This window comes from Fusarium solani (genome assembly GCF_023522795.1).
Source record: "Fusarium solani strain SB1 chromosome Unknown bctg00000002, whole genome shotgun sequence".
Taxonomy (NCBI): domain Eukaryota; kingdom Fungi; phylum Ascomycota; class Sordariomycetes; order Hypocreales; family Nectriaceae; genus Fusarium; species Fusarium solani.
In genome coordinates, this window is record NW_027072155.1 from 4,694,656 (window position 1) to 4,720,334 (window position 25,679).

The 25,679-nt window shown below is 51.2% G+C and overlaps 11 protein-coding genes across 11 annotated transcripts; 5 read left to right on the forward strand and 6 right to left on the reverse strand.

Annotated features, from left to right (window-relative positions):
• Window positions 1-179: 179 nt before the first annotated feature.
• MRS44_005442 (uncharacterized protein) lies at window positions 180-1,434 on the forward strand (the record flags this gene model as incomplete). Its single annotated transcript, XM_065622612.1, has 3 exons — window positions 180-362; window positions 456-923; window positions 973-1,434. The coding sequence occupies 3 exons, from the start codon at window positions 180-182 to the stop codon at window positions 1,432-1,434; spliced, it is 1,113 nt and encodes a 370-aa protein (XP_065478684.1).
• A 21-nt stretch (window positions 1,435-1,455) lies between these two features.
• On the reverse strand, window positions 1,456-1,980 carry MRS44_005443 (uncharacterized protein; the record flags this gene model as incomplete). The annotated part of the gene is made up of 1 exon (XM_065622613.1): window positions 1,456-1,980. The coding sequence occupies one exon, from the start codon at window positions 1,978-1,980 to the stop codon at window positions 1,456-1,458; it is 525 nt and encodes a 174-aa protein (XP_065478685.1).
• A 39-nt stretch (window positions 1,981-2,019) lies between these two features.
• On the reverse strand, window positions 2,020-2,625 carry MRS44_005444 (uncharacterized protein; the record flags this gene model as incomplete). Its single annotated transcript, XM_065622614.1, has 1 exon — window positions 2,020-2,625. The coding sequence occupies one exon, from the start codon at window positions 2,623-2,625 to the stop codon at window positions 2,020-2,022; it is 606 nt and encodes a 201-aa protein (XP_065478686.1).
• A 36-nt stretch (window positions 2,626-2,661) lies between these two features.
• Window positions 2,662-6,011, reverse strand: MRS44_005445 (uncharacterized protein; the record flags this gene model as incomplete). The annotated part of the gene is made up of 4 exons (XM_065622615.1): window positions 2,662-3,299; window positions 3,384-3,429; window positions 3,740-5,893; window positions 6,003-6,011. 4 exons carry the CDS (start codon window positions 6,009-6,011, stop codon window positions 2,662-2,664), a joined length of 2,847 nt encoding a protein of 948 aa, XP_065478687.1.
• Window positions 6,012-6,784: 773 nt separating this feature from the next.
• On the reverse strand, window positions 6,785-7,671 carry MRS44_005446 (uncharacterized protein; the record flags this gene model as incomplete). Its single annotated transcript, XM_046279775.2, has 2 exons — window positions 6,785-7,543; window positions 7,603-7,671. 2 exons carry the CDS (start codon window positions 7,669-7,671, stop codon window positions 6,785-6,787), a joined length of 828 nt encoding a protein of 275 aa, XP_046124553.2.
• Window positions 7,672-8,769: 1,098 nt separating this feature from the next.
• Window positions 8,770-10,489, reverse strand: MRS44_005447 (uncharacterized protein; the record flags this gene model as incomplete). Its single annotated transcript, XM_046282892.2, has 7 exons — window positions 8,770-8,932; window positions 8,986-9,173; window positions 9,233-9,863; window positions 9,913-10,045; window positions 10,096-10,181; window positions 10,233-10,275; window positions 10,324-10,489. 7 exons carry the CDS (start codon window positions 10,487-10,489, stop codon window positions 8,770-8,772), a joined length of 1,410 nt encoding a protein of 469 aa, XP_046124552.1.
• Window positions 10,490-12,660: 2,171 nt separating this feature from the next.
• Window positions 12,661-15,952, forward strand: MRS44_005448 (uncharacterized protein; the record flags this gene model as incomplete). The annotated part of the gene is made up of 8 exons (XM_046273194.2): window positions 12,661-12,945; window positions 12,995-13,432; window positions 13,484-13,765; window positions 13,816-14,587; window positions 14,634-14,810; window positions 14,857-15,193; window positions 15,241-15,347; window positions 15,396-15,952. The coding sequence occupies 8 exons, from the start codon at window positions 12,661-12,663 to the stop codon at window positions 15,950-15,952; spliced, it is 2,955 nt and encodes a 984-aa protein (XP_046124551.2).
• A 366-nt stretch (window positions 15,953-16,318) lies between these two features.
• MRS44_005449 (uncharacterized protein) lies at window positions 16,319-17,356 on the reverse strand (the record flags this gene model as incomplete). The annotated part of the gene is made up of 1 exon (XM_046279122.2): window positions 16,319-17,356. The coding sequence occupies one exon, from the start codon at window positions 17,354-17,356 to the stop codon at window positions 16,319-16,321; it is 1,038 nt and encodes a 345-aa protein (XP_046124550.2).
• Window positions 17,357-19,375: 2,019 nt separating this feature from the next.
• On the forward strand, window positions 19,376-20,835 carry MRS44_005450 (uncharacterized protein; the record flags this gene model as incomplete). The annotated part of the gene is made up of 2 exons (XM_065622616.1): window positions 19,376-19,424; window positions 19,475-20,835. 2 exons carry the CDS (start codon window positions 19,376-19,378, stop codon window positions 20,833-20,835), a joined length of 1,410 nt encoding a protein of 469 aa, XP_065478688.1.
• Window positions 20,836-21,870: 1,035 nt separating this feature from the next.
• On the forward strand, window positions 21,871-23,163 carry MRS44_005451 (uncharacterized protein; the record flags this gene model as incomplete). Its single annotated transcript, XM_046282891.2, has 1 exon — window positions 21,871-23,163. The coding sequence occupies one exon, from the start codon at window positions 21,871-21,873 to the stop codon at window positions 23,161-23,163; it is 1,293 nt and encodes a 430-aa protein (XP_046124548.2).
• A 359-nt stretch (window positions 23,164-23,522) lies between these two features.
• Window positions 23,523-25,543, forward strand: MRS44_005452 (uncharacterized protein; the record flags this gene model as incomplete). The annotated part of the gene is made up of 6 exons (XM_065622617.1): window positions 23,523-23,569; window positions 23,618-23,642; window positions 23,698-24,505; window positions 24,561-24,777; window positions 24,831-25,133; window positions 25,180-25,543. 6 exons carry the CDS (start codon window positions 23,523-23,525, stop codon window positions 25,541-25,543), a joined length of 1,764 nt encoding a protein of 587 aa, XP_065478689.1.
• Between the last annotated feature and the right edge of the window lie 136 nt (window positions 25,544-25,679).

Consider the following 25,679-nt stretch of genomic DNA (forward strand, 5'->3'; position numbering starts at 1 on the left):
TACTTTCCCGAGTCCCTACAAAATACTTGATCTAAACTAGCTGCCTCACTTTTACAACCTTCCCTCGGAAATAATCCATCAACCCTTGTCGTCTCTTTGCGCATTCCAGCACCGATTCATCCCGCAATTGCTTCAAATACCAACGAAGTCGGAGACGAAACTCAAGCGTACCAAAATCCATGATTGAAGACGCAAAAGAAGGACAAATAACAGATTACTTCGCAACTTTTGGGAATTGGAAATGGATCTCGGAGACCACAGCGCGACTCACAAAGGACACCAAGTTCCAGGCCAACGTCGCGGCTGAGCCCAGTTTGATCCAGCTCCTGTACGAAGCCATCATTCACGAAGACTTGGATATGGTAGGGCTGCTTCTCTAAATAGGTGTGGATTGTCATTCAAGAGTAGCTGGACTGTCCCCCTTCGAGTTGGCCTGCCTGCCTAATACCCCCGAGAACATTGAGATTTTCGATCTTCTCCTGGAACATACAAATATGAGTCACTTCAGTAAAGGGAATCCGGTCTTCTCTGGATACAGCCCGCTCCATCTTACTGCAGGCGTTGGCTCTTGGCCCGATGGTGGCTCTGTGAAGAAACTCCAACGTCTCTTGGAGGCTGGCGCTGGCCCCGACTCGCCTCTCGTGACGTGGTCGCCACTAGGATACCACATTTTGCAAGACTCTACCGACACAGCCGAGACTTTGATAGAAGCTGGAGCCGATATATGGTCTTCTGTTCCTGGGCTTTATGACGGTCCGCTGGCAGCGATGGCTGGGGGCCATCTGTCCTTATTATTCAAGATGGCGGAATATACAACTGCGAAAGGACTTGTACCGCAATGGGATCGCACCTGTACAGTTACAATTGGTGATCGAGATGTCTCTGGTATCAATGCCCTTCACCTCGCCGCTGCTTCGGACCGGGTGGAGTGCCTGGAGTTGTATCTTAACCGAGGCCTTGACAGATCTGGAGGCTCGAGACGATCGACAGGAAACTCCTGTACACTATGCAGTCCGTTTCGGCAATGTCTCAGTCCTTGAGCGACTGAAGAACCATGGGGCAGATATCAACAGCAGCTCTGCCTCTGGTGAGACCCCGTTACATCTGGCGGTGCGGGGGCAGCATTTGGATGCAGTCAAGGCCTTGATCAAACTCGGCGCAAAACATCAAGCTTGTTCTGGAGGGGTGTCTTCCGATCATCTGTCACGTCGGGCAAGGTTTGACATAGCCGAGCTGAGCTCTGTTGCTAGGGAGTGGTTGCTTGTGAGTAGATATACAGAGCAGCTGAAACTCGCATCTGGCCCGTGGGATGAGGGTCGCTGTATTGAGAATTGGGATGGGGTCGTGTTAACTGAGGTTGAGGTAGAGTGGTATATGCAAGCAGATGTCTCCTTAGAGGCAATACCCCATACCGAGATGTATGCCGCTGAGTAATGGAACTTTCCGCCGTCTGGGTTATGCGACTTTGGCCTTGCCCAGGTTGTCCCATGTCTTTAACCAACCTTGGGGCAGAACCCTCTGCAGGCTGATCTCTTGTGCCACTGATGGTACCTGGCCCTGGAAAGGACTTTTGTCATGTCGCATACCTGTGTTCCGGTCCAGGTAGTAAAAGGAGTCCTTGTTTTGCTGCACTCTCTCCCAACCCTGTGGAAGTCGCACCCAGCCCATCCTGGGCTTATCTCCTGGTCTATCAGACATGTTGCCGCGGATATCGTGATACCGAGCTTGGTCAAGCATACTAAACATCAAAGGGTGCTCTTCCCTCGCTTCCACAGTTCTCCGCTCCCTCGCGCAATTCAAGATATCCAACATGCCACTGTGATTGATCATAGACTTTGCAAACCGGGCGCATGACCTCCACACCCGTGCCTTGTAGTCGGCCTTGAAGTCAGGATGCGACGCGAGAGATGTCAATCCCAAGAAGCCATAGATTCTGTCTCGGGCGTTTGAGCAGCGAACCGCTCTGAAGTCGTAGAGCATCTTGTACACGGAGACATGGAAAACTCCCTGTGCCCACTTCTAACGATATTTGTTGACTACCAGGTACTTGTCGTTGAAGAGACGGGAATTCTTGCTGTCGCCAAGTCCAAACTCATCCTCGGGCCCTGGTGCCCTCCAGATGGAGTTCTTGATTACCACCTGGATCCGATCCCAGGTGCCAGTCTGGTCTCCGCACATGATAACAATCCTCTTGGCGACGATGGCCTCTTGCATGATCCACACGCGCTCCCACCACGGCCTATTGAGCAGCTCCCGGATCTCTCCGTGCTCGAACTCATACGCACGATGGCTCGAGTCCTGCATGGAGCTGCCACCCTTGAACCTCTGCGAGAGGGGTAACAGCAGACCGCCGTGCTTCCTCTCTGCCTTCCAACCGTGCCAGGACATGGCATTGTTGAGGAAGCGGCCATTATTGATACTCTTCATCCCGATCAGCGCACTGTCCGTCAGCTCTCCCAGCCACACACACACTTGTTGCGCGTCCTGGTAGATCCTCATCATCAATGGGAGTTGGTATCCCTTTTCTACCTTGTCGCGCTGGTTGATGCAGATGGCATCCACCCAAATGGTTCTCACCCGCCCGGAAACCCGAAGCCGGCGGAGCGCTGCCGCCGCGTTCTCCATCACCGTGAAGGGCTGTCCGTTGAGCCAGATACTCGTCTAGTTCTCCTTCTCACCCCATGTGTAGCTCGGCGCTTCGTAAACCGGCCTGTAGTCGAGATTGACGTGGCGTATAGTGCAGGCTATCGGCTGGTCGAACTCGGCTGCTGGGTGGATGTCAAGGACGCGGATGTGGGTGGGTGATTCTAGAGGATGGTAACCGAATAGAGGGGCGGTCGATTCGCCTTCTGGCTCTGACTCGGATTCAGACTCTGCTTCTTCATCTCGGATGGTTATGGCCGCCATCCCAGATGCAACTGGGTCAACGTTGACCTCTGATTGTAACTGATTTGGTATTTCGGCAGAGTCCTCACTGCAATGTGATTGATGCAGGGCTACTGGCTTTCTCCTGACCGATCCTTGCGGTGGCAGATACGCAGACTGTTGAACCGAAGTTGACTGGGTTGTTGGTGAATTGCTAGGTGCGGTTGCCACGGAGTCAGAGACGTTCAGACTGCTCTCAGGCAGCAGGATCTTGTATCGAGGATCACTCCAGGTGATGACCTTTGAAACAGAGTTGGCAAAGTAGATGTACCCTTCTGGCGTGTGCCACATCGACCACCTATCCCTGAGCTCTTCAGTGAACGTCCACCCAGTTTGAATATTTGTGATCGGGCCGTCTAGCAGAGTGATCAGGCCTGTAGTCTTATCGAGCAAGGAAGGCGAGCCGTCGGTAGTTCAAGTCAGCTCCCATTCCGCTGGCAAGAGACTGGTTTCGCTACTGTCGTTGACTTCGCTGATGTCTCTCGGGTCCTCCCAGCTGGTCGTCTTGGTATTGTGATTTACGTCTTGAAGGGTGTTCAGCTTCAAGCCACTAACGAGGTACATCCAATGAAGTCGCTCGATCAACCAATAATCGCCAAACTTCCGAGGCCCAGAACAATCGATCCAGGTTGATAAAAAGAGGGGATATCACTGCAAAAGTAGTTATGGTCAGGAAGTTTGCTCACTGAAGCACAACTGAAATCCCGCGATCTTCTTATCTTGCTGCCGGCGTTGTGGGAAAAAAGGATATAGTCTAATAGAGACTTAGACTAGCTCATCCAAGAATTAATTCAATACTCTCTCGTGCCTGTACCTCCCAGAGTTGCTGCTCTACCCGTCCTAGACCCCTCCTATACGCAACATCACCTTTCCTCTCAACCCACAAGACAAAGTAATATTTGTAGACATCACCATTCCTTGGCCTCTCCTCATGATCCCATTCGTCTAGCACCTGATGATACGGCAGCCACTTTCGAGCATCCTCTGGAACAGACCCGAGGGCGATCTCGACCAGTTCTATGGGTTGGTTACTGATATCATCGGTACCTCCGTCCATCCATGTTGGTCTTTCGTGCAGCCGCAGAGCCCCAAGCCAAGTAGATGTTACATCTCGAAGCGATATCACTGCCCCACCTCTTCTATACGTAGGTGTGACAACCTCGCCGCGATATGCAAACGCTCTTTTCGTCTGGCAAGAAATGAGCGGTGCAGCTATCTGGGTTCCCGGCATAGGTGATGCGTCCGGCAATGGGATTGGATACCAAAACTCAGACTCTGGCTCGGAGTCGTGCTGGTAGAAATAATCCGGTGGGTAACCCGGATTTGGCCCCTGGTAGATGAATTCCTCCTCTGAAGACGGAGGTTTGACGTCGTGTCTCGTCCAGCCTGGGGGACAAGGTGACGAATCTGAATCTTTTCCGGCGAACTTCTGCTGGTATTCGAACCAAGTGCAATGAATTCGGTTGCTTTCTGCTTTGGGATCCTTCCTCCAGCTCCATTCAACAAGGGGCTTGACTCTGTCAAAGAAACGTGCTCCCTCCCTGATCTTACTTGATCTCACAAAGTCCAAGGCCGGCGACCAGGCGAATGGCGCAAGTCCACCTTTCCAACCTATCCAGCTCCAGCTCGGCAAACAGACGTCGGTATGTGAAGATGTTGCTGCCTGTCGACGAGTGAGAGTATCAAAGGGCTCCCACAGGACTGCAATGTGAAAAATGGCAGCCGGCAGGCCAGAGATGAATCCCCCGCCAAACCTGGGCGTGAAAGCGTTTAGAACGCCAGTCAGTCCATTCAGGGCATCTTCGGGATACGTCAGATCCCTCCTATTGTACTGATTGATCATGGAGTTCAGCAGTTCCAGATTCGGAACAGGCCTGGAGATGGCTCTGCGTACATCCAAGTTCCCAGCACCATCTGCATCGCGTGCCTCTCCAACCTCACACCAAGTATCACAGGCGCAGATCCATCGCACCCAGCCGCCCTCAAATAGAAGCCTGCGCTGCGAGAAGACGTACTCTTGATACGTCCATCCACGAGTACTCCATTTTGTAGGTTCCGCGAAGAGCCCAGGGGAAGGTCCAATGCTCTCGACAACCTCGATCCCAAGCCGTAATGTGTGAATCTTCTGTTCCGCAAACCTCGGTGCGGTGAGGCTCTCAAGCCCCGGAAGGCCACTGTCAGCGTCGACTCCGTCAGCAGCAATTATCGTCAAAGTAGCATTGGAGTAAATAGCCGCCATGTTGTTGATCTCTGTGCTCTTCAGTGAAAAGTCATCTTGGACGATGCACAAAGAATCCGTCCAGAGATATCGCTCACCAAGCTCTTCAACACAGCTCATGGCATCTCGAATGGTTCTTGGAATGGGTATGTCCGTATTGCCAGCAGCCAACGACGAGGGCTTCTGTAGCTGAGCAACGTTGTTGAGTTTCGTCATGAAAGTAGGTACTTTGCCCCATACATAGCTTAAGGCCACATACTTGTCGGAGGGCAATGGTCGTACGAGGCACTGACGCTGAACGTCGATAACCCATGTTGGTTGAATTCCATGGCCAAATTCTGATGCCGACCCGCAGGTATCCCCATGAAGAGCAAGGCATTTCTCTTTCCACCGTCTAACCAGACCAGTCTGAATCCATTGCGGGTTGACAAGTTTCCCTGGGCCCTGGATTCTTCGACTATCCTGTACTCTTGAAAGCAGCTGCAGCTCCCCTGATCCGAATTGCTTCTCGCCATCTGAAGACTTGACAGTGGCGACAATTTGGATGTGGTCATATCCTTTAAACTGCAGAACAGATATATCTTTAGCAGCGTTGGGCTTTAAGTCGACACCTAGGATGGCGGCAAGCAGCTTTGGATGGTAGGGGCACGCAGAGGTCAAGACCTCCTCCCAGTATATGCGATACTCTGGATGGCTAGGGCGACCAACCGGCGTTTGAAGCAGACTTAGCAACTTGTCACAGGCGTGGCACTACTAGTCATGTCAGTGATTTTCCGTAGATTGTGACTGAGTCGCATGCCTCTTCTGGCAGGCAAGGCTCTGTCAACCGGCTTGTCTTCAATGCCCCTGTTGATCGTACGTCAGACATAGCTTCTGAGGTTTCTGATCCTCAAATTTAGCCGCTTTCTACTCTCCAAAGAAAGATCAGTGAAAAAGGCTTTGGGGCCTACGGATTTCTCAAACGTAAAAAGCCAAAACAGGAGGCTGTGAATATTTCTCATGAACGTGACCGATCGATATGCATTGATACCTAATCTTACACAGCACAGTTACTCGCCCACGTGACTTCCTCCGAATGACAGAAACCTTGGTCTCTCGCAAGGTCTTTGCCTGGCTTGACCTCATCAAGCTTCAGTTGACAATACAACCATTTTCTGGCAGACGGAATATCTCAACAACTTAGCCCCAGTTTGTATTGTGTTGGAGTATAGGGTACCTAACACGCTCTTTATCAAAAAAACTCCTCATCAACCGAGGCTGGGCACAGCTCCTAGCTACATCGAGTTTAAAGCACTGGTGCGAAACTGTTGCAGGGTTGTCAAGTTACGGGCCCACCCGGCGGCTTTATCATAGGGCTGATCTTGGAACAGGGGGCTAAGATAAGGAACAGTCTTGCAAGGATCGGTAATGACGGCCAACTTCCCGGACGCCACGTATTTGTTTATCAGGTCTGCATCCGGTGAATCGATTACAAGCATAGCGTATACTGGGCCGTGTTTGTGCATAAACTTCGTATGATTGCAAAGCTATCAACATCGAACCCCCACTCCCTGGGCACCAACCATTCCCTCACCCCCAACCAACCACTCTCCCTCTAACAAATCAACTCCATCGAAACTTCCAGATACCTGACTACCCAACTCAAAGAAGGGAGAAGAGGGTGAGAGCGTTGGGACCGCCACAGGTGGTAGTCGAGTCACCAGCGCAGGCCTTGTTGCAGGTGCTCTGGGCAATGGGGGCACCAGTGTTGTCGATGGTGTTACCGCAGAAGCACTGGTTGCCGAACTCGGTACCGGCATACTTGTAGCCAGCGTCAAGGCAGGCGTCTTGGCACTTCTTGTTGGTGTTACCAGCAATGTTCAGAGACTTGCTCAGAGTGCGAGCGTTGGTGGCGTCAGAGTAGCATCCGAGGCTAATCCAGGTGGGCACAGTGGAGAAGATCTGGATGGCGTTGAAGCCGCCGCAAGTCTGGGCACTGTCACCGGGGCAAGCGTAGTTGCAATCGGTCGAGGGGACCAGAGTCTGCTGGAGGGCAGCTCCACAGAAGCACTGGCTACCGAACTCGAGACCAGCGTAGGTGTAGCCGGCATCGGCGCAGCCAGCCTTGCACTTGGCGGGTGTGTTCCCGGCGATGTTGAGCGAGCTGCCAAGCACGCGGGCGCTGGTGCTGTCGGTGAAGCAACCCAGGTCCTTGAACTCTTGGGTTGGCTGGGGACCGCAAGAACCGAAGCCAGCCTGGCAGCCAGTACCGCAGTGGAGGTCTGTCTTGCCGCAGTAACCGAACTGGGAGCAGCAGTTTCCGTATCCAGTGCCAAGGCAAGTAGTAGAGCCGTTAAAGGCACCACAGATACCGTTCACAGAGGCGGGCACAGTGCGAACCTGGAGCATCTCGGGGGATTCCTGGAGAAAAGTGTTAGCGTGGATGATGCGATAAGAGGATCGGCAGACATCATACATACCAAGGACTGGGCGGGCATGGCCCAGGTGGCAGTGGCGGCCGAGACGAGGAAGAAGGCACTGGAAAGCATCTTGATGTTGGTTTGGCTTTTTGAAGCTGATGGTGTTCAAGGCAAGACAAGATGTTTTCAGGGCAGTAGAGAACTGAGAGCTGATGAAACAAGAGGGAACCTGTCCACCGTGAACGTATGATCTCTTATAGAAAAGAACACGATCAAAGCTTCAGGTCTAGATTCTACGAATTCATTTGGACTAACATCTTGTAGACGCCTTGAGCCGAAGTTTTCTAATAGTTTGCAAGAGGCTGTCAATAGCTTCACAAACTGAGGCAAGGGAAGAAGAGAGCGAGGCATAGCGCAGCCTCATTCAGGTCACCGTCAGGCTCAATGAGTCCTTTCGGGAAGTTCTCTGTCAGCTGCACTCAGCTGTGGCGTCCAGGACACTCTCCCTTGGTCGTCCGAAGAGCCGTCGGATCCTCGCTTAGGCATGGCCATGTCCATGCAGGTGCCCGTGGCTCATTGTCTGGTGCTCAAGCCTTGATGCAGAGTGAGTGGCTGGAAGGCATCGCCTCTCTGCAAGAGGGCAAAGACTAGTGACAGGAGGTCGGTCTGGCCTCACAGCCCAGGCCTGCTCAGGCCGAGATTGTGTATCAGCCCGCCACGTCCTGGGGTTTGTCCGCAGGTAACCAGGGGCTGCGTCGGCCAAGGATGCCAGCATCCCGGTTGTTGGTGCTGTTGGCGCTAACCAAGGATTCTGGATTTATTGATTCTTGACAAGCCATGCATAGCAGGTAGAATGGACTCGGTTATTGTATTCGTATAATGCCGTCATGTGTTGATCACGGCGTTGTTTGCTGCTGTGGCCGATGCCCCTTTGGAGCTGCCTTGATGACCAGCAGCAATGCCCCCGTTCAGAGACGTGTCACAATGACCAAGATCTCGAGTCACTCGCAACTCACAGATGGCGCTGCACACTCGTTCTGGATATCTCCTGTCTATTCGACGAGTCCCAGGTCTATTACGTCTATTTGATTTACGAATTTGATCCCAGCATTACCATGACATAAAGAAACCCAATTTTCCCTCTGGCCCTAAATCACCCATTAGTACCTCTATTAGTCCAAACTTGGCATTCAGCTACGGTATAATCCCCCAGTCACCGAATTCACTCTAGGATGAACATGCCCCCTCTTGCCACATCTTGACTGACCGCACAATCATGCCACGGTCCTTCTCCTCGCCCCAGCTCGGCAGCCACGTGTTCTTGGCATCCCAAAAGTCACGCATAGGCGCAGAACTCTCATCGGACCACGGCTTCTCGCCCAGTTTGTCCCTGTGTGTTGTCAGTGCCATATCCTTCTCCTGGTGGGCATGTAGAAAACTCACGGGAACCAGCCGTTTGTGGAACCAACTGCAACATTAAGAATCAGGTAGAAATCTTGGTCGAAAGGCGTGTTGGATCGACCAGTCTGGCTCCAAGTATCCCTGTGGACTGTCTTGTTGACTGTGATACCGGCAAATTTGCCGTATTCCCACATGTTCTTGTTCTTGGTAAAGTCGAAAAAGACGATTTGCTGAGAAAAAGGGCAAGTTAGTGGGGGAAGACAGAAAAGTCATGGACGCTTTCACTTACACGGAGTCTTCCATCAAGCCACGTAAATAAATACTTCTCATTCCATTCAAGACCAAAAGTGTGAAAGTTGTCCGAATACTTGGTCCTCTTGGAGCCCCATTCACCCATACTGAGGCGAAAGGCATCGGTATCATACAGCGTACCCCAATGCATGGCCGAGCTGACAATGTTGTTACCGAGAGGGTACTTTTCAGCATCGTTGCCACGCGACTCCATAATGTCGATCTCCCCGCTACGGGGCCACTCGCCATACACCGAGTCTTGAGGCATCATCCAGATAGCAGGCCACATCCAGTCTCCTGAAGGAAGCTTAGCCTCAACTTCAACGCGACCATACTTGATGGACTTCTTGCGCGACGTGGTGAGACGTGCGGAGCGCACAGGGTTGATCATGGCTCGGCTGGTGGCATTGCTGCGCGCCCAGCAGGGGTTATTGAATGTGAGGTTGGAGAGGCGCTGGTGGTCGAAAGTACAGGTTCCATCTCTGGTGAGATTGACGACGTGCTTGTCCAGCATCTGGTCCTCGGTGAGCTTGGTGGTCTGGAGGGTCAGTGTCGGGACGATGTGGAGGCCCTGCTCATCGACGTAGGAGTTGGAAGGATCGTCGGTAGTCCAGTCAAAGGATCCAGTTCTGAAACGGTCAGCTGAGCTATCGTGATGCAGGAAATGACAATACGAACCCGAATCCGTTCATCTGAATCTCATGGCTCCAGGTATTCTTATCCAACGTCGTAAAGCGGTCGTCGAGAATGAGGCAATACTCATTCTTAGGAATTTTTCGGACAGTGTTCCACGCGATGTAAGCCGAGATACCTATGGAAGTTAGTTTGGCTGTGATCAAGGGCTGCAGGCGGTCGACTTACAGAGAGCGATCAAGACGCCAGTGTAAAAGATGATGCTGTCCCAGTTCGTTTCGCGCTTCCAATCGGCGAGCCATGGCTTCTCATACCTAGAACTAATGTTAGACAAGCTTCCACCATATCATTAAGGTCGGACTCACTCTCCAACAAGCCGCGAAGACTTGAATTTCCGGCGAGGTTTCTCTGACCAGAGTGTTAACCATGCTCAACAGTTACTGGGTGATCACTGACCATCGATCGTCACAGATGTCAATGACCGACCTTGGCCTTGGTAGGATGAGACCCTGCTGCCACGACCAAGTGCAGGAGTTGAGGACTCTGGAGGAGTGGCAGCCGCATCTGGGTAGGGGACCGTGGCTGGGAGCCCCTCTGTCTGCGTCGGAGCTGGTCCCGACATGGCAGCGTGATTGGAGATTAAAACACAGGGGTGGATAATGGAAGACTCGAAAAGGCAAAGAGACGGCGCTTCCAAAAAATTTGAGATGTAGTATTATGAGCCGTAGTTCTGTTTTGTGATAAGGGGAACGGGTGTTGGATGTTCATATGCTGAACAAGCCATCGCCTCCCAATCTTTGCCTCAACAAATTCAGCTTTAAAAAATGTCCATGATTCTCGTATACGCTGGCCGATCTGCATGTTCTGGACTCCTTAACCGAGATCTAGGCTTTATCAAAGATGACGATATTTCCCATGGACATTGCGCTTATCGCCATATTCTTACTTGGCACTGCCGTTCTTAATAAAGATAAACCTTGACCTCAGCTCCAGAACAGCAAGGCATGCAGTCAGTGACCCCCATGCTGGGAAAGGCCAGGGGTATCGGGCCGTGGCTTTTGTTCCATCTGGCTTGACTCGACGCCCGCCCATGCACGCTCGTACAGCCAACGTGAAAGGGGGAACAGAAAGAGTTACCCGGAGACGCTAATTGCGGCATATCGAACGACCAACCACCTTTTTCTCCTTTCTAGCGCCCCGGCATTTGTCTGTCGCCAATCAACGTTGAGGGTAAGGGTATCAACTAGTGCGGCAGCCTGGTTGCCGAGACCCTAGGTTTCGGCAAGCCACCAACAACGTTGACAACTAGATCCTTGGCGATCAGGATGTCGGCAGGGAACCAAACCCCTGTGTTAATCTTACGATTCCCATGCACCCGGGAACAGCCATGCCCGGAAATCACACTCACCAGATAAGAACACCGCATGGCTAGAAACTAGTGTATGGCGTAACCGGGACGTTTACAAAACGGGTAGCCAGGTTTACGCCAATCAGCCAGCCACAGCGTTGCATTGAATGAAAAGCCTCGTATAGCCACTGTTTGTTGGTTTGGGGCTGATGATAACCAGCGGGTACTCATCCAGCCACGGCCATTGTGTTTGCTCTTAAGCCGCATGTTAATATTAAGGTTATCATTGGGCTCTGCCAAAGTGTCAAAAGATATTAGGGGAGCATAATATTTGTGAATTTGTGCTGCTCGTTTCATAATCGTATTTATTTATTTATTTTCAACCGTTCACCCCTGTCTATGCGTATTTGTGACCAGGCCTGGGCAAGAAGCTAACCCCTTAAAGACAAATAGACGCAGCAACGTGGGCCGGTTTGTATGCCTGATTGTGCACAACAACGTGGCGACGCAGAGCCTCTTCCACTTACGGCAGCGAGCACATGCAGAGGAGGCTTTCGGAGCCTTACAGGGGCAACTTCTCGGCAGTGACAAACAAAACACTCAAAGGGGTAGCACAAGGGCCAGGCCTCATCCCATTGTGGCACTGAGAAGCGAGATCGCCAAAAACTTGGCAGGGGAGTTCCAGTTTCCGGGAGCTTCAGCTTCCGGTAGAGCGGTCCAAAGGATTCCGCCGAGACGTTGGTCAGGCTTTGTGGCGCCCAAGTTTCCAGATCTGTCCAACGTGCAACGGGCTCCCTTGTCCCTGGAGTGATGCTCAAAGCTCTCTAACCATGCAAACTGCAGCATCTTGGTCACTAGTTTGTCACGGTGCTTCCAGTTTAGGCGCTGAGAGGCCGATATTGGAAGCCTCAAGCCACAGCGTACTGCCGAGTCCTGATAAGACCACATCCAGAACAAAGATTGACAAGGCGCCTATCAATGGAACCATGTTGCCTCGATCTTGTGTGCTCAGCAATCGAGAATGGCCATCTCGGACCCCTGCCTCGCCATGGGTTACCTCTGCACGGGGGTTCTGGCCGCAAGGATCTCACTCAGATCCCCCATCCAGCAAGCGCTTCTTTCAATAGTTTCGTTGGGCCTGCTGAGAGTGGCTGTCACTGCTTCGTATCAAGTTCAGCTCTTGGGATCCTCTCGCCAACAGCCTTGCCGCCTGTTCGAGGCTTCAATAGTTTGCGGTGATATCAGATTTTTCAAAGATTGCGCAGTAATCATCTAGTCGAGACTGAAGATGGATCCTTGGGAGCTGGCTCTTGGAGGCATCCGCGTGTTATCTCGTGTCCATATAACGGGGGCTTTAATCTCTGGTACTCTGGGCTCATCCTCATCACAACAAGCCGATCCATTTTGACAATCCTCGTTGGCCTCTTGTCTTCGCTTCTGCCAAAATGAGCACTCCGATTCAAGAGCCCGCTCTCAAGGGCCAGGAGCATCCCATGGATACCCCCAAGAGGTTCGACCAAGACACCTTGGCCGCCCTCCAGGAGGTTCGAGGATCGTCGTCAGGTTCCACCACCCCTGACCAAACAAGGCCTTCCAGCCTCTCCTTTCCTCCCCGGCCGTACATGCCCAGTCGATCTCCTTCTGAGTTCAAGTCTCGCTCGCGGCCGGCGTCGATTGCTGCCTCACGGCACTCTTTCATGGGTGACTATGATGTCCAAGATCCCGCCATGGTGAGGTCCAACTGCTTTTGAATTCTGCAACTGTGACTGATCTCTTCAGATTGCCAAGTATGTCTCTCGACGGGCAACACTTCTTGGATGGTTCGACGAACCTGTTGAGACATCCGTCGTTAATGGACTCTCCCTCACCGGTGTCGCTCTCAAGAATGAGGGGAGCTACATCTTCCAGCCCGCCGATGTCGATCCCCTTCTCTCGTCGGCCGTGTCCAAGCTCGACGCCGAGGCAGTCATGTCCATCTCCTCGGAGATGCTGATCAGCATCATCGACTCCATCCCCCCAACCCAGAGATCACTCGTCTCTGATGCAACTGGCGCCCGCATCCCTGTCGTGCCCTCACTCGAAGATGTGACCCCTGAGATGTGCCACTACTCACGTGCCTGCATTGCCCTCCAGGAGCGTGTTGTCATTGTATGGTCACAGGACCCAAAGGCCATCATCAACGTGACCAACCACGTGCAGCGGGAGATTCTCGACATGGTAAGTGCCGGTGCATGTCCAATTACGGGACCAGAGACTAACCTTACCCAGGCCCAAACCACTCTCGAGGAAGACCCCATCAACGGACGGACCCCCTCGAGCTTCACCCAACGCTCCTCCAGCACTACACCTGTCTCTACTCCTGCCATCGTTCGTGGTGGTCTCGATGAGAAAAACGAAGTCTTCCAGCGTGCTGTCGCCCTCGAGGAGAATGAGGACGACAACGAGGACGTTGAGGGTACACCTGTCCGACCCAAGCTCAAGATGCATGCCTTCAAGATCAGCTTGGCCATCATGTTGGTCATCATCACCCAGTCTTTGGGTATCACCAAGGTGCGTCGGCTGTCTTCTCACACTATAAATGTCATGCTAACATCTAACAGTTGCTGAACGAGTACTTCTGGGACGGCCGCACAGCCCGTTTCGGCCTCGTCGCCACTATTCCACCCCTGACCCTCTTCTCCCTCTTCTTCTTCATCGTCCTCGTCACCAGTCTGTTCCAGCTCTTCCTCCCTGTGAGCAACTGCCTGAAGAACTCGCGCTTCCACTCCGCCATCAAGCCCAACCCGAAGCGGCACCGTGACTATGAGCTGCCTCACATCACAATTCAGATGCCTGTCTACAAGGAAGGTCTGAAGGGTGTGATTGTTCCCACGATGATTAGTGTCATGGCTGCCATCGAGTACTATGAGCAGCAGGGTGGTACTGCCTCTGTCTTCATCAACGACGACGGCATGCAACTCATCCAACCTGATCTCGCCGAAGCTCGCAAGGCTTACTACCGCGAGAACGACATCGGCTACACTGCCCGTCTTCCCAACTGCAAGGCCCCCAAGAAGAAGGGCGGTCTTCTATCCTGGTTCCGCAAGTCCGAGAGGTCAGCCGGAGATGACGCGGAAAAAGAGTGGTCGCAGATGTCGCCCCAAGAACGCTCCAACAAGATCGGTTTCCTTCGCAAGGGCAAGTTCAAGAAGGCTAGCAACATGAACTATGGTCTTGCTTTTTCCAACCGTGTTGAGGATGAAATGGTCCGCTTGACTCAAATCGAGTGCGAGCAACGTGGATGCACCGAGGCAGACTTGACTGTCGACGATGACGACCTGCTGTACCAACAGGCCCTGGCCAACATGCTGGCTGAGGATGACGGACGTACTTGTAAGTAATACCTCACCATGCATGATACCTTTACTGACTGCCATAGGGGCTGAGGGCAACATCCGTATCGGCGAGCTCATCTTGATCATCGACTGTGATACACGAGTTCCTGTTGATTCTCTCTACTACGGCGCCCTGGAGATGCACGAGAGCCCTGAAGTCGCCATCCTTCAGCACGGATCCGGCGTTATGCAGGTAGTCCACAACACCTTTGAGAACGGCAGTAAGTCCCACGTCTTGTCTCATACTTCACCTGCTAACTGCTACAGTCACCTACTTCACAAACGTCGTCTACACAGCCATCAAGTACGGTGTCGGCTCTGGCGATGTTTCTCCCTTCGTGGGTCATAATGCCTTCCTCCGCTGGAAAGCCATGCAGAGCATTGCCTTTGTCGATACTGATGGCCAGACCAAGTGGTGGTCCGACTCTCATGTGTCAGAAGACTTTGATATCAGCCTTCGTGTCCAGATGGCAGGCATGATTGTTCGTCTGGCTACCTACCATAACGGCGGCTTCAAGGAAGGTGTCTCTCTCACGCTGTATGATGAATTGACTCGATGGGAGAAGTACGCCTATGGCTGCAACGAGCTTGTCTTTCACCCTTTGTAAGTGATGCAACACCGTCAAAGTGGGCCCAATTCTGACTCGATAGCTATCAATGGTTCTACAAGGGCCCTGTGACTAGGCTGTTTCTTCGGTTCCTCTGGAGCAACATGCCCATCACAAGCAAGGTCACGATCACTGCCTACATCTTCACCTGTAAGTATAATCCATGATGCTCAACAAGAACGATACTAACATCATTAGACTACGCCATTGCTTCTGGTCTCTTCCTGACAACTGCCAATTACATCATCATTGGACTTTTCCCTGATGAGCTCGATCACCTGTACATGCCCTCCTGGGGTATCTGGCTGTCCCTCGTCGTCGTTTTCAACGGCCTTGGTTCCCTCGCCTTTAGCATGGTCCGCCATCAGTTGAAGGAAGAGGTCTTCTGGCGCGCTCTGCTCCAGGCCATCAAGTGGCTCCCCTTCCTCATCATCTACTTCGGTGGTATCAGCCTAAACTGTGCCAAAGCTCTCATCTGCCACGCTTTCAGCATCAACATCGAGTGGGCTTCTACCGCCAAGGAGCCTGGACCCAGCGGTTTCTTCATTGGCCTCGACAAGATGATTGAAAGTTTCAAGTACACCTGGCTTATTTGCATTGCTCTGGCGGCTATGATGATCTACTTTGCCGTGGGCGCACCTTGGGGATATACCATCACTCCTGGGCCTCATTCTACTGCCATGGTTGCTATTGTGCCCCTGGCTATTCAGATCTCAAGCGCCTTCTTCTTGCCTCTCACACTTGGCTTGAACTGATGACGGAAAGGAAAGTGGTAAATAGAATGGACCGGAAGCACATAATACAAAATGGTTAGACTTAGATTAATAGACTTAATATCTCTCGGGGCCTGTATGTTTCCCTGCAGGGTCAACCTGACGCGCCATTACCAGTAGACTCTCTCATTACAGTTGAGTGCGCTCCGAGACGGAGGACAGCCATTACTGCATGCCTCAAGTATTTCTCCGGCCTGGAATTTGTTCTAGTGGGCATCTAATGGAAAGGACTTCAATAGTTAATTCACACATGAATACCTTGCAACTTAGTATTTAAGCTGCCAGTTCATTCTACTTCTCATATAGACAAAACTAACTACACTCCTGGATCGGACCTCTTACAACCCATCAAGAGCTGCTCTGGGTGATAAGACCCAATTTCCACGGCAGGGCATTATACTCTCCCGAAGCGCCAGGATCCAGACCCTGGTACAAAAAGCGCATGCCGTTGAGGCTGACAGTCAATGTCTGGTCAGTCTTTGTACGGACCACCTCTCCATGGCTGATACTCTTGGTCCAAGCAGTACCGCTGAAGTTGACATTGTTGGATCGAGCAAAAGGGTTTTCCTCTGAATCAGCCAGGCCAGTCCATTCGCCGTCGATGCTTGATGCTGTCCAGGAGCGGAAGTATCGCGCACCGTCGCTCCCGATGGCCTCTACCAGGAGAAGGTAGCCACCTTCCTCGAGGGTGTAGACGCATGAAGCTTCGAATAATCTGTTCGGGTTGGAGTCGGAGAGAGCAATAACCGTGTTATCCATGCCCTCGGGGAAGTTCTGAAGCGTAGTCGAAGAACGGTAAAGCTGACCATTGTCGTCGGAAGAGAAGAGGTGGCAGTTTGTAGAGTCGCAAATAACCCACATATCGACCCAGTTACCATTGCCAATATTCTGCTTGATGATATCCGGTTGGACAGAGTAAAAGTTCTTGGGGGCGCTCCAGCCAGCAGGGTCGCTGATATCCTTGTTGGTAGAGTAGGCAGCGTTGCCATTCTGGTAGACCAGATACCAGAGGCCTTGTGGTTCAAAGAAGAAGACTTGGGGAGCAGCACGGTAGCCTTTGCCGATGGGAGTCTCGTCCAGGTAGTGAAACTCTGCATCGCCTGCTTTTTCAATATCCGCGAAGGACAAGTAAACGAGGTTGTAACCGGACTGCTGGGCTGTACTGGCGAAGACGTGATACGTGCCATCTACCTCAACGACAGTAGGATCTTTAATGCCAGCAATGCCTCGCCCGTCGCTCTTGGGCGCAATAAGGGGTTCGGTGGAGGTCCATTGGAAGCTACTGGGAATGCTGGGTGACTGTCGAGTGGCTTTACAGTTTTGTTTGGGAGCTGCGGCAACCGAGCTAACAGCAAGGCAAAAAGAAAGAAGTTGAGCCAGCAACATTATGAGATACCGAGGAGAAAAAAGAAACAAGAAACGGAACAAGGGGAGAAACAACACCAGGTTGAGGCACACAGCGGAGTACGGGGTGGATGGGAAACCCGATATTTAAACAGCATTTGAAAATTATCCCCTAAGTCAACCTATCAATTCTAGACTCTGAGTGGAACGATTGGTGGTGTGCTTAACTTGCTACACCTGGAGAGGACCTGAAACAAGTGACGCATTGATAGCTGGCCACGGCGAATTCTGCACTTCAAAAGCAACACATACGGAGAAATTATCCCGTGATTTAATCTCTCCGTTTTCTCGCATTTTCATTTTCCCATCCAAGCCAGAAAGATGGTGTGAAGGTTTGAAGGAACCATGCATTTAGTTTGGCTGCGAAAAGAAGGGGATATTTACAATGTCACTTACACAAAAGGCCGTTTCTCGCTTCCATCAGATGTGTAGCCCTTAGTTAATCTACTTCTATCTGGACTGCCAGAGCGTACTCATCCCCACTATTACAGCACTATCTAAGACTCTATAAAAATAATACAATAATAGGTTAATCCCTTATCTTAAGTTTGGTCAGAATAGGAAGAGACTAATCATAATTGGTCTAGATCCCTGCTCAGTACCTTATAGCAGTCCCCGCGCAGGCAAGGGGATTAAATACAAGATGTGAGGTCTTACAGATCATACACTCCTGGCCAACAGTTCACGAACCAACAACATGGCGTGTGCTCTGAAACGTCATCCCGGAGCTGTTTCATGTCCCTGCTCTATGAAACATTGCCTCATCTGATCAACTCCCCCACTCGAATCATCTTAATAACGCCAATGCATCAGTCAGACTTTGGCGTTTCAAATCCCGTCGGCTTCCAGGACCAGGACCCCTTGTCTTTATCCCACATTTCAGGACAGAGTATCATTCCGCTATTTGGTGCACGATATAGATAGTCACGGAGATCAAATTGTGTCTATCCCACATTTTAACAGTAATTAGTCCTCTTACCAAGAAGCTCTTGTGGCGCTGGTATGAGTTGCTCAGGCCATATTCACCAACATGGTTGAAAATGATGCCTGGTCAGCTCAGCCGCAATGCTCAGCCACCACCCCCGCTCCGTGTTTTGCAGAGCAGAGCATGGCGACAAGCTCTTCCACCCAGTTTTCACACCATCTTCCTCTCTTGTCTTGACCTGAGGACAGTAAAGTTTAACTACCTACCGATGACTAGTTTCAAATTCCCGCCAACGCGCACACTTGAAACCACTGCCAACACTTCCAGAATTCCGTTTCCAACGAGTCGTTGTCCTGGTCCAACTCGATGAACTATACAAACCCTCACTCGTGCCATCATTGCGATGGTATCATCATTTCGCTCCCAGAAGACAATCCCGATTTATACGAAATCGTGGAGCCCAGCCAATCCCTCCTTTTGCTTCGAGTACTAAGAAGGCTGCTAAGCAACAACTCCATCCTCGAGGGGTTGGAGCGGACATTTCTTGTCGAGGTAGACGACATGCAGATCGCCCATGCCGTTTCTGATGGGTGTCTTTTTTACGAATTCGTGTCTTCCGGGTTGAAGAAGCTACGAAAACCCAGAAAAGTTGCTCAAGCGATATCATTCTCGAATGACGCCGAGGAGGCGCATGGTAGTGACAGCCAAAGACCAGCTCGCTTCTAGATTGGTATCAAGCTCGATGACAATGCTGTCGAGATCAGTGCCTTCTACAATAGCACGCGTGGTAGTATTACAAGTGAGAGTATGAGACACGAAGTTCTCCACCATTGCGTTTTCGGGGTTTTCGCTGAAGGTCAGTCTCTTTTCAATGAAAGTGCGGACAAGAACCGCCCACTCTCCCGTCAAGACTCCAATAGTGTAGCGGCTGCTCTCAGCCAGATGCTGGATATGACACTTACATATATCAGAAGGGCCTGCAGCCGACAAGTTCGAGTCAATCGCGAGCACAAATGTATCCTGTGAAACATCATTCGCCCAGGCACGCAATTGGCTGCAAGATTGTATCCAAAATCATGTCGAATGTTCTCGCCTTACTACAAGAAGAAGTTTCACGCCAACCAGGTTAATCAAGATTTCTACTCGTCAAGGAAGGAGGATACTTCAGTTAACAGAGTCACATGGAGAACAAGTGCCATACGCAGCCCTGTCCTATTGCTGGGGAGGAGAGCAAATTGTTCAGACAACGGCGCAAAGCATCCTCCGCCATCGGACACGGATCAATTTCCAAGATCTACCCCAAACGATCAAGGACGCAGTGGTCGTGACAGAGAATATCGGTCTTGAACACCTCTGGGTTGATGCGCTCTGTATCATTCAGGACGATGAGAGTGACAAAGCCTGCGAAATTGACCTCATGGGGCACGTCTACGAGAATGCTCAAGTCACCATAGCAGCATCGAGGGCAGAAAGAGTCCAAGAGGGGTTCCTGCAGGACCTTATACCATATGGATGCAACAAACAAGACTGGGTCTTCAAGATGCACTATCGTGATCTGGCAGGCCAAGTCAGTCCTGTGGTCATCGCCCCAAAGCTTTTCCGGTCGCCGGTAGACTATTTGTCGAAAAGAGCTTGGGCTTTTCAAGAGCGACTGCTCTCACGTCGGATCCTCGAATATAGTGCCGCTTGTGTGCATTGGACTTGTCAGTCGCACAACGATTGTGACAGACGAGGCGGAAAGTGCTCTGTTCAAGAGCTCAAGAAAAACACCCAAATCTCTCGTGGCCTATTATATCTCAATGAAGCTGTTACTCCTGAGAGGTGGCATACGCTCCTCGATGAGTTCTCGAAACGGTCGCTTACTCTTCCCGGGGACCGCCTTCCAGCCATAGGAGGTATCGCCGAGCGGTTAGGCCTCCAGTCAGAGGATCGGTACCTAGCTGGCATCTGGCAATCGCATCTACCCTCAGGGCTCCTCTGGATTGTTGACAGATATGTGAGAGGATCGCCCCAACCCCAACCTTCGGCCTATGTTGCCCCATCATGGTCCTGGGCATCCACAATTCGCCCTATTAATGGCCATGTTTTTGTCGATTCCGGAATTTCCATGGTTGACATAGTCAGAGACAACGTAAGAGCTGCAACGGAAGGGGCTACTTACGGCAAGGTTATCTACGGCAGTCTTACGCTACGTGGATTCGTCACACCCGTCGATTGGAAATTACCACAGGAAACGGAGAGATACAGCAACGGTACTATTTCCAGTATTCCTTCCATTAGCATCCACAGAGACGGTGCAGAAGAAAGCTCTTTCGCAGGTGGCATAACCACAGTTCGTGCCTACCTACTGGTTATCGTCGCGAGCAGCGACATCAAGGAGGTGACTGGTTTGATTTTGCGTCAGCATTCTGATCAAACATATCTTCGGATGGGAGTCTTTCATGTACCTTACTGTCCGGCAGATAAGAAAAAGTATCCAAACCTAGCTCGTAGTCTTTTGAACAGCAGCCTGGAGGAGGAGGTCACAATTGTATGAACAAGCTGCGCTGGCTCCCAGGCTACACATCAAAGGTTACAAGCGTGGTAATTGTGGCGGAGGTTAAGGCTGGGGGGACTCGCAAATTGGGATTAGGTGCTCGGAATTCGGCGCGATGGCAGGTAACCAGAGGCGCATGAGACTGGAGAAGACGCCGCCGATGAGGGACTGTTGACTGTAATCTATGTATCTACGAGAACCACACTACTTTTTCCATCAAGTCATCTACCAATGCTTAACCTGATCTGCTATTTTAAAACTCATTTAATGGACTGCCTAGACGTAGCGCCAGAACTGGTCCAAGTCAGGGACTCACGTGCTTACGCCGATTTTACTCCCAGTTCTTATCAACTTCACAGGCTCGATAAGAGAAGCCTCTGAAGGCATCTCGCTGCCAGGTGGCCATGGATAGTTCAGCGTAGGCATCTTGGAGCAGAAACAATACAGAAGCTTTTTGAGTCATGAAACGTTTTATTCTGCCCTTAACAAGCCCCAAAAGCGGTATTCTTCCTGGGAGTTAGTCACTCTTAGGACGTCAGGGGCTCACGTGCTTGAGCGGACTTTGGTCCCCGTCCTCGTTTTACCCCGGAGCGGCGTCGGAGCAAGTGGGTCCATGGAGTTTGGTCTCCGTTCCGGCGGGACCGGTCGCATCCCCGGACACGAACCGACTTGGCTTACCGCCCGGCCTCTTTGTTCAATACAATAATGCTGACCTTAGTACCCAGAGCCTTGGCTCTAGGCTCCGCTCCTACAGGACGCATGAACCACTTGGGGTCCCCGTCATCGGATGTCGTTGTGTTCTTGTCTTTTTCATCCTCCGAACAAGCTCATGGGGTTTGGTCCCCGTTCACACCGAGGTTTAGTCCTCCAGCCCCAAGATGAGTCCATCATATTCTCGAGACGTCGTGTCTGTCATGGACAGTCCATGTTTCTTGGGACTTGCTTTGGGATATAAAAGCATCACGGTACACCTCCAGTTCACCGTGTTTCAATACACATCGCAATCCACCCTCCCCCGTTCTTTATTCAGACACAATGGCACCTATCAGCACTCAAGCCTTCTCAGAAGAGGCGGCGCCAGTCGCCAAACAACCAAAAACTACTTCAGGTTCGCCCACCTCAAACAAATTCGAAATCTTTCGACGCCTAGTACCACTCGTTGCAGATGAGAACATCACTCATCTCAACGCTGGTTTCATGCCACCTTCAAATCTCGTCGTTCACGAAGCCATTGGGAACTTTTGCTCCGAGTGGCTACATAATCTTTCACCCAAGCCGTTTTGGAAGTCGACTGTGGAAGATGCCCGAGCTTTGCTTGGACGATATATCTGCACCGATCCAAAGAACATCTCCTTTACAAGAGATACCACTGAAGGGATGGGCTACTTCATGCACAGTCTCCAGCTAAAGCCAGGTGACAACGTTGTTGTCCTAGACTGCGAACATCCCAACCAGGCTTACGGATGGCTCTCACTTCGATCTCAAGGCATTGAAGTTCGACAAGTTCCGACAGATGCCGGCAACAACGACTTCTCAACATTTGCAAACGCAGCCACCTTTGAGCCGTTTGTGGATGAACGAACTCAATGCATCGGTATCAGCTCTATTATGTTCCACAGCGGTCAGAGGAACGACGTAGCGGATATCTGCGCCAAGTACAGACCCAGAGGCATCCATGTCCTCGCCGATCTGACGCAGCAGGTCGGCTTTTCCAGTGTCGACGTGGAAGCTCTTGGTGTGACTGCCGCTGCATTCAGCCTTCACAAGGGACTCAACTGCCCACTGGGCTTCGCGGCTCTCTACGTCTGTCAGGACTTTATCGACAGCAATGATCCAGTCCCTCCGATTGTGGGTTACGGATCTCTGGACTTCCCATCCGAGGACTTCTTGATCTCGGATGACCCGATCGCGTTTCATCCATCAGCCCGAAGATATGACCATGCCAATCTCAACCTGTTAGGAGCGACAGCGGCAAAGGCATCCCTACAATTCTATCTCGATATCATGGGACCAGATGACGTAGAGGAGCACCTGTACAGCCTCGGAGACGCTTTAAGGGGAAAGTGCAACGCCATCGGTGTTGAACTTGCAGGTCCGTCAGAGCGAGAACACCATGCGCCGCACTTGTATATCCTCAAGTTGTATGGGGATGAATGGGCAAGTCATTTCAAGTCTCATGACGTTTCTGTAACTTGCTTCAGGTGGGGTGTCCGAGTTTCGTTTGGGTTCTATAGCGACTTTCACGATGTGGAGAGATTGGTGGATGTCATCCAGACTGGATTGGATATGGGTCTCGCGAATGAGACAGAGTCTGATGCCTCAGAATAGAGCAAACTCGGACTCGGCATGTTTTGTTCAATGGTTATAGATAATAGAGAGCGCAATTTTCCGATTCGTCGACCGTTCGTTTAAATTCCTCGCATATACTAAGCTAAAGGTATTTGACCACCTTCCTCCTTAGATCGAGATCCGACGTTGGGATACCAGTCGAGATAAAGCTAAGGCCGAAGTTGGACTGACTCGAACTTTCGCTGATAAAATTATGACTCTGCTTCTCATTAAACGAACTTACGTCATCTTGAAATCCTCTTTTCCGCACGTGATGGTCAAGGCGCACTTATCTCTTCTAAAGGGCCCAGTTCAACGAGTTCACTACCACAGACAATACCCACTGAGATGAAGTATCAATGGACACCACACAAACAAATGCCACTAGAGAAAAGAAGAACCTCTCGTAAGTGACTTTTGGATACTTACAAGAATGGTGTCTAATGCCCCGTAGCTGCAAGAGGTGTCAATATCGCAAGGTTCGACAATAGTGGCCCCAATCGTCTCACTTACTCGCTCACTCAACTCAAACAGCTAAAATGCTCTCGAACAGAGCCATGCCAGAACTGTATCAAAGCAAAGCACAGTTGCGAATACAGCCAAGTGGATCGCAAAAGACGTCCCGCATCTCATGACTACGTCAAAAGCCTTGAAGATCGAGTCGCATGGCTCGAGTCCTTCATCACCCAGGTCCAAGTGGCATCACCAAGAGAGAGAGAAGCGCTACTAAGCACAGTCTCATTTCGCAAACAATCGCCAGTCAGCAGTTTCACAGCGAAAGATACAACCTCTTCCTCAGATTCAACGACTCATGTACAAGCCGATCTCCAACTAGGCCTCGACGGCTCCCTCATCTATCACGGCGCAACAAGCATCTACCGCGCGCAAACAGTCAACCAAGCCCAACTGGCCGTAAAAGACGCAACAACCCAGCCTCCCCTCTACACAGGTTCCGAGTCCAATTTCGCACACGTCCTGGAGCACTTTGGGATCAACATAGAAGACGAGGTCATTGCGAAGGCGCTCATGCAGTTCTTCAAGTGGCAATACCCTCAGTTCATGTTCATCTACCGTGAGGGGTTTTTACAGGATCACTTTGGAGATCGAATCAATTGCAAGTATTGGTCTTCGGCGCTACTTTTGTCTATTTGTGCGCTTGGGACTTTGATGTCGCCTGATGAAGAGGATCGAAGGTCGAGTGAGCAGTTTTACACGGCAGCGGAGAGTATACTCATGGTTACTGGTCTTACGAGGCCGTCTATTGTAACGGTGCAGGCGTTTCTATGCCTTGCTTTTTATGAGATTGGCAGAGGCAATCTCTCCAAAGGCTGGGGATTCTCTGGTAAGCAATCGCATGATGTCACAGTTCACTGCCATCTCATACTTATCCCATGCAGGCATCGCCTTTCGTATCGCCCAAGACATGGGCTTCCAGAAAGACCCAAAGAACTGGATCTCATACGATGCTTCCTTAACCACGGATGAAGATGTCGAGATACGAAGACGCATCTATTGGGGATGCTACATCTCAGACAAGCTCATCAGTCTCATCCTTGGGCGGCCTGTGTTTCTTTATTACGACGACGCAGAAGTCGAGCCGATGGAGCAGCAACCGTACTACCAAACCCTCCTCTACCTCGTAGTATCTTATGCTGACCACATTACAGTGATTATCCAGAGCTGAGACCATGGCGGTCAGTCGGCTTCTCAGGCACCGACAGTGAATTGACCAAGATCGGGTCCATGGTCCCATACTACCGTGAACAGATTCATCTCTCAAGAGTAATCGAGCGCATGCTATGTACACTATTCTCCCCAAGATCCAACATGGATGGTATGAGCCGCAGAGCTTGTCTAGATACACTCAACATTGAGCTCTGTCGCTGGAAGGCAGCATTACCCGGTCGCGCAGAGTGGAATAAATGGGAACCCATCGATACGCCACTCATTCCCAGTGTCGCTATGCTTCAGTATGATCCTCTCTTCGTTGTCAATTCGTTTGCTTACAAGTCACAGCCTGCTCTTCCATAGCGCCCGGATAGCCCTCAACTTTGACCAAGCCCTCTCATCGCTACCTACAGCAGCAGACCAAGCCTCTCGCGAATATTGCCTCTCCTCAGCAGAAGACATCGCATCAATACTGCGACGATACCGACATCAGTATGGCCTTCGTCATGCCCCGTTGATTCTCGTCTACGGTGTCGTTCAAGCCAGCCGGGCGATGAACACCCTGGGTGTACCCGCTGAAGCCCAGCCGTTGATGCAGGCGCTTGGGGAGTGCGCTGTGACTTGGAACTTGGCGGAGCAGGCAAAGGAGCTGATGGTACATAAAGCTGCTAGCCAGGGATTGGGAGAAATTATGAGGATAGCGGATATTTGACACGTTTACCAGCATCACCAACTTCATCATCCCGATGTCCATTAAAGCAATATCTGTAATTCATGAATACTATTGTGTTCAGTGCTGTATCGCACACACATTCCTCGCTCGCTTCAAAGCGCAGCGGATATTAATA